At 40.3% G+C, this 12,102-nt stretch overlaps 1 protein-coding gene across 1 annotated transcript in view; it reads left to right on the top strand.

Annotated features, from left to right (window-relative positions):
- Positions 1 to 3,113: 3,113 nt before the first annotated feature.
- CUNH4orf50 (chromosome unknown C4orf50 homolog) overlaps positions 3,114 to 12,102 on the top strand; it is a 75,935-nt gene continuing 66,946 nt past the window's right edge. The window contains exons 1-3 of the mRNA XM_078148863.1: positions 3,114 to 3,694; positions 5,318 to 5,456; positions 9,320 to 9,976. Of these exons, the coding sequence (XP_078004989.1) occupies positions 3,408 to 3,694; positions 5,318 to 5,456; positions 9,320 to 9,976 (1,083 nt within the window). The 5' untranslated portion in view covers positions 3,114 to 3,407. The remainder of the gene's footprint in view (positions 3,695 to 5,317; positions 5,457 to 9,319; positions 9,977 to 12,102) is intronic.

Raw genomic sequence — 12,102 nt, 5'->3', positions numbered from 1 at the left:
AGAGAGGGCTTCTGGATTTGTGTAGCTTGCAACCTCATTAGGAAATTGGGGAGTTATATACAGATAAAAACAATAATCAGAATCACAGAATTTGGGAGCTGTAAATTAGCTCAGCAGTCATTTAGTCCAACCCAAATGTGAACATAATCCTTACTTGAACAAAATATGTTAAGTTCGTTAAAGGCCAGAAAAGGAAATGATCTTTTTCTGGTTGTGAGTAATTGGGAAAAGCTTCATGAGGGAACCAGCATTTGAGCTGGGCCTTGAAGGATGAGTAGGATGGCTGGAGGATGGTTGTGACTGGTGGAGCAATTCAGGCATAGAAAAATTGGACCAAAGGTGAGAAGGCAGAAGAATTCAGGATACATTTGGGGACAGCAAACAGTCTGGTCTAAGTGGGTTCTGAGTGAGTAAGTCATGTGATTCTGCATGTTGGTTTTTATGTGAGAACTGCTCCAAATCTTAGAACTATCTTCTAACCCATTGGGATAGGTACCCCAATCGCAAACTGAGAGCTTAGACTAGCCCTGGACAGCATCATGGAGTAGATGATGTGCTATTTTTGCCCTCACACTTGCCCTGACATACCCCTTTACTTCCTCCTGGGGGCTGCTCTTGAGCCTCCCCCACCTTATGTGGAGGAGAAGGGAGATGAGGGCGGGGAAGGACCAAGAAGGCCCCAACCCTGATATGGATAGAACTCTAGGTGATCATTTTGATTCTATCCCTGCTCTTAGCTTTCTGTTCTTGAGTCCCTACTAAAAGAGCACTGAATGTAGAATTGGAGGGACCTAGGTTCCAAATTTGGCGCTGCTATTTACTACTTCTGTGACTTTGGACAATTCACTTCTCCTGGTGTCAATTTCCCCATCTGTATCACCTCAAAGTTTCCTTCCAACTCTGGAATTTCATATTTTAAATTCTCTTCTGGGTCTAACATTCTCTGGTCTGGATTCTAAGTGTAGCAACTGGTACTCTGAAAACTGACAACATTGGCTTGGGATCCACTTGCCTTTTTTCTGAGGTTTGGTGTGGCCATTTTGTGTCATCTCTTATTTAAATCATGGCTTGAACGCCTCTCCTGTACAGTATTCTCTATTACCAGACCACATAAAGGTCATTACTCCAATAACAAAGACCAATTAGGGCATAAAAGTAATGTAAATGAAAGATGGAATGCATTTGTAGAGTCATTTCTGCTACCCACTTACAAGTGGATGAAACTTCCTCTTTGCTCTAGAGAGATGAGAGTGTAAGCCCACGATGCTTCCTGATCACCTTCTCAGCATTCAGTACTCATAACCTCAGTGGCAAAAGTTTAGTGGTGTCTCCTTCATGGAATTCTGTGGGAGACCTCAAGGAAGAATGGGTCTGCTGACCTCACATGGAATTATAGAATCTATGAAACCCTCTCAAGTTTGGTCCTAGGATCATCATGATTTTTATGATATTCTAGGGATCAAGGATGTTATGGCTATGCTATTCCATGGCTTCCCTCTTCTGCATCCCAATTCCAGCTGCCGCCCACATCTTACATGTCTTTTTCTATTTTTCCATCACTCTGGCAGCCTAACTTTTCTTATTTTTGCTTCTTTTTAATGCACCTTAGCTTTCCTTTTTTTTTGCCCTTTCCAAGTTCAAGCTGCATGAGACAAATCCCAAAATCAGACAGTAGGCCCCATGACATTCTGATTTCCTGGAGATTCTTTCAGTGAACTGCTCCTTCTTTGCCATGTTAATATGGGTACTTGAAGATATACTGAAGAGGATCTATTATGGGCAACATACTTCTTTTATGTCAGGTCCTATTCAGTCTTAAATCTTATGATTGTAGATTGATGAGGTGACCCTCTGTCTCAGAAATGTTTGTGTTTGGAAAGGCTGAGGGCAGAGGAACCTTTATGATCCCACTCTGCCACTTACTACCTATCTGATATTGGGCACAACACCCATACATCTGTGAGTCCCATTCTTCTCACCCATAAAACAAGGGTATTAAGGGACTATAAAGTCCCTTCTTGCTCTAAATCTATGACCCAAGACTTATAGGAAAGAGGTCATAAGAGTTGGAATAACAAATGGTGGTATTTTGGGGGTAGCAATCCAGCCCCATGCCTCTCAAATCTTTCCAAATAAGTAGCAGCTATTTGTTCCACCCAAAGGTGAGCCTTGCTATAGAAAATGAAGATATCTTGATAGGAGGCCTTTTTTTCTGATTTCATTAGAAGAAAAATCATGGGATTTTCCCTTAGAGAAGCAACTTCACTTAGTAATGGAAATTAGTGCCTAAGTCACTGAACCTTCTTGCGACTCAACTTCTCTATCTGTAAAATGGAGATAATAATTACACTACTACCCTCACAGGGTACTCACTCTCAGTTGAAGAAATACTTGGCGTGAAAAAGGCAAAGGCAGCATGCTTCTAACTCCTGCTAATTCTTAAAAGTTTGAATGATATTCCTTTAATTCCTCCACTTTGAAATAGAATCAAAGTTTCTTTGCTATGCCCCTCCCTCCCCAGTGGCAGCACGGTTAAGTTTTGAATCCTTCCAGCTCCAAGTCTGTGATTCAATTCAACAACTTAATTCAACATGAATTTATTAGACATTTATAATGTGAGAGGAGTTGCAGATACAAAATCAAAAAGGAAACAAAGGACTGCCACTCTATTTGAGGATGAGCCTATTAAAAACGTATCTTGGAGAATGTGGAGAACTTACTGGTTTCAGCAGAGAAGGGAGTCGTAGAGCTTAGAGGCATCATGGTATATTTGAAAGTGCACTTGGCTTTGGAATCGGTGGATAAGTCACTTTCTTTCTGTCAGTCTCAGTTTCTTCATCTGTAAAATGGGCCTAATATTATTTTCAGTACCAACTTAAAGGGCTGTTGTGTGGAGAGTCCTTTGTAACACTTAAGGCCATCTATAAATCTGAGGTATGATTCTTTCTGTTCCAAAGTATAAAGCACTGTATGAATGTGATTTGTGACCATTTTTATTGTAAACTACAAAATTCTATATAACTATATAACTATTGTTCTCTGTTGGGAGATTAAAAAAAGTAACAAGAATACTGTATAAACTGAGAATATTGGGTTTTTTCCCCTTCTGTATTTGCTAGGTCATTCAGCTTGCAGTCTAGGGTGTCATTGCTTCTGACTGTTGCTTTTAGTGACTTTTGCTGTAAACAATTGTGCTGTAAAGTGAGAGGCCTTCATTTATATTTTATGACTTTTGCTCAATGAAACGTAAGTTCACTTATAAATATTCAACGTGCTATTTCAGTCAACAAAGAGTCAACAAAGAACTAACTGAGAGTTTGGAGACGATACCAAGCAGTCTTTAAGGGGAAAATGTTGGGAGTGCCCTGGATATTGTACTGAATTTGGACCCAAGAATTCTTTCTGGGATGGATGCTTCAGCTCACGGAGGGAAGGAAAGAAAGTTCCATTATCATGTCAAAGTGCCAACTGAAGACAAATTTGACAGTATGAATCTTAATGTTAAAATTGACACTTCCTGGGTCTTCGAGGATGCAGAAGATGCTGATGATGCATATGGTGGTCTTTCTGAAGAAGGAGCAAAGAGCAGTGAAGAAGATGCTGGAAATCTTAGAAAACAGCTAGAAACATCAGAGCAAAGGCTCAGAACAGCTGTTGAGAAGCATGTGAGGTCAGAGTCTCAGCTTAGAAACAGGTAAATATGCCATTTCAATCTGTTTTCAGAAATTTAACCAAAAAGCCTCAGTTGCATGATGCGTATAACTTCACAGCAAATCAACTGGCATACGTGTTCAGTACAGAGCCTGTGTCTGACAGTCAATTTTACGGTACATAGAGAAACAGAGATGATACATTCATACATTGTAGAGAAGACATTGAAAATGGGACCAGTGACCATCAGATGTTTGGGATGTATAGGTTCATAGACTTTCAGAGCAGTATTGAGTATTGGATGTCAAAACTGAGAAAAAAAAACCCTTAGAACTTAAAATGTTAGAGCTGGAAGGGACCTCAGAACGTAGCAAGTAGAATGTAAGAGTTGGAAGGGACATTAGAACATAGAGTTTTAGAGCTAAAGGGAACATTAGAAATAATCTAATTTTATCATTATGCAGATAAGGAAATCGAGGCTCAGACAGGAGAAATTACTTATTCACAGGCACACAATGAAATAGTGGTAAAACTGAGACTCTAACCCAGGTCATCTGATTTTCATCATGTGTTCTTTGTAATATACCATGATGTCCCCCTACATCACTGGGAGGCAGCTTTGTGTAGCAGGTATAAGGAAGGGAAGGAGAAGGGAATAAGCATTTATATAGTGCTCACTATACGCCAAGCATTGGGTTAAGTACCTTTTTTTTTTTTTTCAAATATTATCTCATTTGATCCTCACAATAAATCTGTGAGGTTGGTGCTATTATCACCATTTTACACTTGAGGAAACTGAAGCAGACAGACTTTTAAGTGACTTGCCCAGGGTCATACATACTGATAAGTGTTGGCATCTAGATTTGAACTCAGGTTTTCCTGACTCCAGGCCTGGCACTCTATCCATTGTGCCACCAGCTGCCTTTGGACTTCGGAAGCTCTGGATTTGGAGTCAGGAAGACTCAGGTTTGATCTTCTCTCACATACTTAGTGCCCCTGGGCAAATCATTTAATCTCTCTCAACCCTGTTGTGAGAGTGAAATGACATACCTCGAAGCACCATATAAATGTGAGTGGTGATGAAGAAGAAGATAATGATGATGATGATGACAACGATGACAACTAAGTAGTTTAGTCTAAAAGCAATGAGATGGTGGTCTTTCCATTTTAGTATTAAGTATGTCCTTCAGACTGAAAGCCTGGCTGCCTGATTCTCTGGCCCACCAGCGAGTGTCTAGGATAGCATCACCAAAGAGAGAAGCCCTCCGTAGGTTTAGGGAAGGAAGAGATTGGCTCCATTCACCACCACTTCTCTTGCTTCCGAGAGCCTGCCATGTTGCTCTGTAGGGCCAGACTAAGAAAGGGGGACTCAACCTCTAGTTAAGACAAAAGTACTTATTTTTACTGTGCTTTTATAGTGCTTATTACATACAGTAACATAATTAAAGGAAAATACAGAAAATTTGTGAGTTGTGGGTTTGGGATGTATAAAATTCTTGTAGAGTGATTTGAGATAAACTTGTATGAGAGAAAGAGAAGTGAATAGGCATTGAGGGAAGAAAATGGCAGCATCAGAGAATGTAGCGGTGCAGTGAAACTATTAGGCCACATTACAAAACACTGATAAAAGCAACTTATCAAATATTCATCACTTCAAATGGTATAGGATTGAAGAGTTGGAGCTGTCAGAGCAGAAGCTTCTCCAAAGGGTTGATCGGCTGAATGCCCAAGTGTACCATGAAGAAAATGCCTATCTTCAAGCTAAAGAGAAACTGGAGGAGATTCAGGAAGAACTGACAGATCTGGTAACTTCTCATCCTTTCTACTCTGTGTTTATGTTACCTGGAAATTTAACAGAAGGCACTTGTAAAAGGTATAGTTTGGGGTGGTGGAAAAGGTCTTGACTTGGGAATCAAGAGATCTGGGCTCCTGCCTCAGCTGTTTGTGTGATCTTGGACTTATAACTTCATATACTGTAGAATCAAGGATTTAGATCTGGAAGGGATCAGAGGCTATCTGGTCCAACTCTCCTCATGTTACAGATGAGGAAACTGAGGACCACAATAGTGAAGTCACTTACCCAGGGTCACACAGGCAGTATGTGATAGAGCAAAGATTTGAACCCAAGTCATTTGATGCCAAATTCAGTATACCTGTGTAGGTCACATTTCTCTCATCTATAAAATGAAAGAGTTAGAATAGATGACCACTCTTTCTTGAACCAACATCTTATGGGAGATGGGAGGAAGCATGGTTAACGGAAAGAGCACTGGATTTAAATTTAGAGAAACTAGATTCAACCTGCATGATCTTAAATAAGTGTTCTTAGGTTCCTTTTATTTCCATCATTCTACATTCGGTGTTCTAAATTCTCTTCCAAATTGGACATTATAAGTTCTAAGATTCTTTCAAGCTGTAGAAGTCCATGTACTGAGATCATTTTTGGAGTTGACATTCCACACTGAGTGTTTTAAGTGTTCTGACACCCCACGTTCTATGTTCTGAGGCCTCTTACAGGTCTAAAACTCTACATTCTAAGGTCTCTTCCAGCTCTGATGTTACATTTTCTGGCCCAAGGACCCTTCCCAATTTAACATCCTTTGTTCTAAAGGCCTTTCTAGGTCTAGCATTTTCTGTTCCAAAGTCCTTGGAACAGCTTTGACTTTCTATGGTCTCTGTTCTAAAGTTCCTTCCATCTCTCATTCTCTTCCACTTGTAATACTGTATGTTCTCAGGTCTCTTCTAGTTCTGACATTCATGCTCCATGTTCCAGGGACCCTTGTAGCTATGACATTCCATGCTCTAAGGCCCCTTCCACGTATATTATATTATGAGACCTCTTTCAGCTTTGACATCCTGTCAAATAAATGGAAATTGAGGATAGTAGATGTGTACAACATTGCATGCATAAACATGGAATACTAATGTAGAAGAACCACACTGCTATTATTATGTAACTAAAGTCCTCATTACAGTATGTTTTTAAGTCAGCTAATTTTATTTAAAGCATATTATATAATTGGGATAAAATTTTGAAACAGAAAGTAGATTGAGGTTAGTAACAAACCTAGCTGGTAACTTTTTTTAAAAATTGAATTCAAATAAAGCCATGGTAACACCTCTGCACCTGGTATTTCAACTACTTCATTCTCATTGAAATATGGTTCTATACTGATGCTGAGTAAAGTGAGCAGACCCAGAAGAACATTGTACACAGTAACAGCAACATTGTGCAATGGGCAACTTTGATAGACTTCGCTCTTTTCAGCAGTGTGATCTAAGACAATTCCAAAAGATGCATGCTGGAAAATGCTATCCACATCCAGGGAAAGAACTATGGAGTCTGAATGCAGATTGAAGCATGCTATTTTCTCTCTTTTTTGTTTTTGTTCTTTCTCAAGGATTTTACCTTTGTTCTAATTCTTATTTCACAACATGACTAATGTGGAAATATGTTTAATATGATTGTACATGTATAGGTTATATCAGATTGCTTGCCATCTTGGGGAGGGGTGGGGGGGAGGGAGGGAGAAAAAAATTGGAACTCAAAATCTTAAAAAAGTGAATGTTTAAAACTATCTTTATGTGTAATTGGAAAAATAAAATACTAAGAAAAAAACAATATAATTCTATAGCTCTAACTGGGGACTTGGTGAATTATATATCTCACTCAATTTGATCATATCTTTTTTCTAATTTTCTACTTAATGGAGAAACCAGATAGGAGTTGACATTTTGCTTCCATGACTCACTGTGTGACTGTAAAGTAACTATTTAATATGAGTTTATAGACTGTATAGTTTAGAGCAGTGGTCTCCAGTATTTTTATTTCATCTCCTTACCCTATTATTAAGAAAGAAAATGGGCACATGAAGATCATATGCAAATATTTACTTATTTATAAATGATATTCATGTACTGCTGTACTAATAGTGTACATGACAAAAACAAAATAGAAATTTAAAGGGGGGGTAGTGAATGAAAATAAAAGGATGAAATAATATTTTATCCTAGAGTCAACAGAAAGTCATTAATGTTTGTTGAATAAAAGAGCAACATGGTCAGACTCATTCTTTAGGAAAATCCTTCTGACAGCTGTGTGGAGAAGGGTGTGGGGAAGGAAAAATGAGGAAGAGAGACAAATTAAGACAAATTAAGAGGATGTGGCAGTAGTGTAAGTAAGAGATGATGAGGGTCAGAATGAGAGTGATAGCTGTGAGTTGAGTGAAGGGAATAGATGTTAGAGGTATTGCAAAGATAGAAATATCAAGATTTATTGACTGGATACCTAATGTGAGAAAGGGTAAGGAGTCAAAAATGACACCAAAGTTCTGAATGTGGGTAACTGGAAGGACAGTGGTATCCTTGACATCAAGAGGGATGTTTAGAAGAGGGGTCAGTTTCAGGGAAGAGATAATGTGAGAACCTATCCATGCCTGTTGATATTGTGTAGTTTTCTCAGTCCGAACCAAATGAAAAGGGAGAAGAAAGGTTTGTAGCCCCAGAGACCACCTTCTGAGAAGAGACAGGATCCTACACTGTGGACACAGCAGTAGGTTTTCCTAATGTCAGCTGTGGTTTTGCTACTGTGGATGTTCAAGTAGTGATTAGGCTATAACTACCCTGAGGGACCAAAGCCTAACTCAGAAGATGGGAGGTTGGGAACTTGCACCATGAACAGAGTTGATTAAGAGTATGGGAGTTGGGGGGGTAAGGGTTAGTTCAGAGACAAGCCACACAACTAGCTATTGTGATGAAAGTCAGATGCAACCCATCTTCTCATCATCTGATCAGTCAATTATCCAATCCTACAGATCAGACCACGGAATACATTTTGAATATCACTGGTTTAAAGTATATAACAGTGGATTTTAATTCAGAAGAGAGTTGCCTTCAGTGTATTTGAGGGGCTATCATGGGGAAGAGGCAAGGCAACAAAGCATTTATTAAGCATTTACTCTGTGCCAGGAACTGTGTTAAACATAGGGATACAAATACAAACAACAATATAGCTGCTGATGTGACGGAGCTTACTTTCTAATGAAGGAGGACAATACACAAAAAGGAGCTGGAAGGGGGTGGTGAGAGTCAGGGTGGCAATGTTCTGAAATATGTCAGAGGCAAAGCTGAGAGGAAATGAAATACGGCTGACCTGGGCCCATTCCCAGAATGGAAGCCTCAGGAAGAGCTCACTGATGGGAGAAGGAGGCCAGAGAAGCTGAGGGATATTACAGGGTGAAAAGGCTTCAGTTGCTTAGGGAAGTTCCAGGATGAGAGGGCTACTGAGGCATAGTGTTAAAGTCCCAAGAGTCAGAAGGAGGTACAAGAGGGTTGTCTCTGGCTTTAGAAGGCTGGAGAAGGAAACGGCAAACTAGTCGAGTATTTTTGTTAAAATGACCCCAAAATAGGGTCACAAAGAGTCAGACATAATTAAAATGACTGACTAACGGCAAAGTTTTTTCCAACTTGGAAAATTTGTGGCCTGGGTTCAAATCTCACATCTGACCACAATTGGCTACATAAGCTTAGGCAAACCACTGAATATTTTGGTCCCTCAATTTCTTCCTCTATAAAATAGAAATAATAATGTCTATTCTGTCTTGCCAGGTTGTTATGAGGAAAGTGCTTTGTAGACATGAGCTGCTATTGATACTATTATTTTTTTCAGGTTGAAGAAACTGAAAGAGCTCAGAGGGTACAAAGAGAAAAACTTCAGCAGTTTCAGGACCAGTTGCGCAGGAAAGATGAAGAACTGCAGAGCCTGCTTGCATCCTTTGAGCATTATAAGCAGCACCAAAGGCAACAAATGGCCATGGTGAGAGAGCGGGAAGGCTTCCTCAAGGGCCAGGTGCTTCGACTGGAGGAGGAAGCCCAGCACCTGCGCGAGGCCACAGCTTCCTTGATGACTAAGCTTGAAGCAGGGGGAAACCAAGACTTGGATTCCCAGGTAGAGGTCCCGTTGGAAAAGAGCAGATCAGAGCCTTGGAGCACTGGGGAAGATCTGGCTGAGCTCCGGGCTTTCTTAGAAGTGGGTGAGCTTCAGGCTCGGAGACAAGTGGCCGCTCTGCAGCAAAGCCTGACGGCACTGCTTGCTAAAGAGGAGAGCAACAACCGAGAGAAGGAGGAAATCCTGCGTCAGCTCCAGGAGCACCGGGACACAGTGCTCCACCTGCTCGTGAACAAGATGGAGGATTCCCGAGGTCAGGGGTCAGAGCGGCCAAGGGAGGAGCTCAAAGAGCAAAATACCAGCCTGCAAGATGAGCTAGGAGCCAAGGTATTAAATGAGGCCAAGCATGGCACCCCTCCCAAGGACAGTGCCAGCTTGGTAAGTGAAGAAAATACAGGATGTAAGCGCGTATTTGTTTACTTAGAACTTTTTTTTTACACTCATAGATTAGGAAACTACAGTTCGATGCTAGGCGTTGTTTGGGGGAAGGAAGAGAAGGGAAGGGAATAAGTATTTATTAAGTGCCTACTATATGCCAGAGCCTGTGCTAAGAACTTCTACAGCTATTATCTCCTTTGATCCTTAATCTGAGAGGTAGGTGCTTTTATTATCCCCATTTCCAGTTCAGGGAACCGAGTCAGGCAGGGAGGGGTTAAGTGACTTTCCCAGTGTCAGGCAGCTAATAATCGTCTGGAACCAGATTTGAATGCAGATCTTCCTGCCACTAGGCTTGGTGCTTTATCCACTGTGACACCTAGCTGCCCAGGATAAATGGCATGGCCACTGCTCTCTTGGAGCTAAAAGTTTAGCTGGGGAAAATAATAACAACAAAAATAAAAATAAATTATAATACCTGATATTTACATAATACTTTAAGGCTTATGATGAGCTTTATAACAACCCCAGAAGGCAGGTACTGCTATTATCCCATTCTATAGACGATAAAACTCAGGCTTAATATGGTTGTAGCTTACCCAGTTACACAGCTGTTAAGTATCTGCAGTAGGGCTCCAACCTAGATCTTCCTTACTCCAAATGAGGCACTCTATCCACTATGCTCGATGTGGGCCTAGGTGAAACAAAGAACACAATGCTATATGAAACTGCCTGCTGGACAGTGTGGTGCAAACTATAAGTGCTCTTAAGAAGCCAGGGGAAAGGAGGCGTAGTGGCTTAGTCAGGGGAGCCTTCCTAAAGGAGGAACTGGTATTTGATTAGGACCTTGTACAGTGGGTAGGGTTTTGGGAAATTGGAGGAATTTAGGGATAGCAATTGAGAGAAAGGGAAGGAACCAAAATGGTAACAAATACTGGAAACTAGGTAGATCAGCCTGAGAAGAGTCACTATCACTAAAAGTCAATAATACTTCAAGAGTTTATGGAAGTTACCCTCTATATAGCACATCTGTAACATATGTGCATGCTGTCCTCATTAGACTGTGAGCTCCTTGGGATCAGGGACTGTCTTTCACCTTTCTTTGTGTCCCAAGCCTTAGTACAGTGCTTGGCACAAACTAGTCTCTTAATAAATATTTATTAACTAACTGGCTGTCCCTTGTACCAAGGCAGATCAGAGCTCCTGTGCCACAGAAGATGGTCTAAGAGAGTGACCTTGTTGAAAAATTCATCATGCTGTAGCCAATCTGTTGATAGGCATTTCTAAACATGACAGGACATACCCTGGGATACCAGACATCTCGTCCACCACAAAGCCTGTGTTTGAACTGCTTCCAAAATGGTAGCACCTATAATAGCTTATTTTCTACTAGCATAGCTTTTGAGAGCCAAGTGTCACCTGCTCAAAATAATAAGACATTGGAAATGGATTTTAGCAGGGGAATGATTATGAGTATTTTCATTACTATTATCAAATATCACATGTATTTAGAAGTTTCTAAGTATAAAGCACTTAATATAAACATTCTCTTTTGCAGCATGATGTAGTGAAAAAGCAATGAATTTGGAGTAAAAGAATCTGGGTTTCAGTCCTAGTTCTTCTACTTAATACCTGTATGACTTTTGAAAAGTCACTTAACCTTTTGGTACCTCAATTTCCTTATGTAAAGAATTGGAGTAGGGGCAGCTAGGTGGCACAGTGGATAGAGCATTGGCCGTGGAGCCAGGAGGACCTGAGTTCAGTTCCAGCCTCAGACCAAACACTTGACACTTACTAGCTGTGTGACCCTGGGCAAGTCACTTAACCCCAATTGCCTAAAAACAAACAAACAAAAAAACCCAAACAAAAACAAAAAACAAAAAAGAATTGGAGTAAATTATCTTTAAGGCCCCTTTCAGATTTAAATAGTATGATTTACCCAATAACTCTGTGAAGTATAGAAGGCAGATATTTCTCACATTTTATTATGGACAAAATAATGGGATCTCTTATTTCATGGGTCTCCAGAAAGGATTCCAGAAGCTTTATATCTGCCCTAGCAGAGTGGTCTGTACACAGTGAGTACTTAATGAGTGTTTATTGTTTAGTATTGTATTATAAATAATACA

This window comes from Phascolarctos cinereus, unplaced genomic scaffold, assembly GCF_003287225.1.
Source record: "Phascolarctos cinereus isolate Bilbo 61053 unplaced genomic scaffold, phaCin_HiC Scaffold_9;HRSCAF=440, whole genome shotgun sequence".
In the NCBI taxonomy this organism is placed as follows: Eukaryota; Metazoa; Chordata; class Mammalia; order Diprotodontia; family Phascolarctidae; genus Phascolarctos; species Phascolarctos cinereus.
The sequence above is the reverse complement of the archived record's forward strand: the minus strand, read 5'-3'. Positions and strand labels throughout refer to the sequence as shown.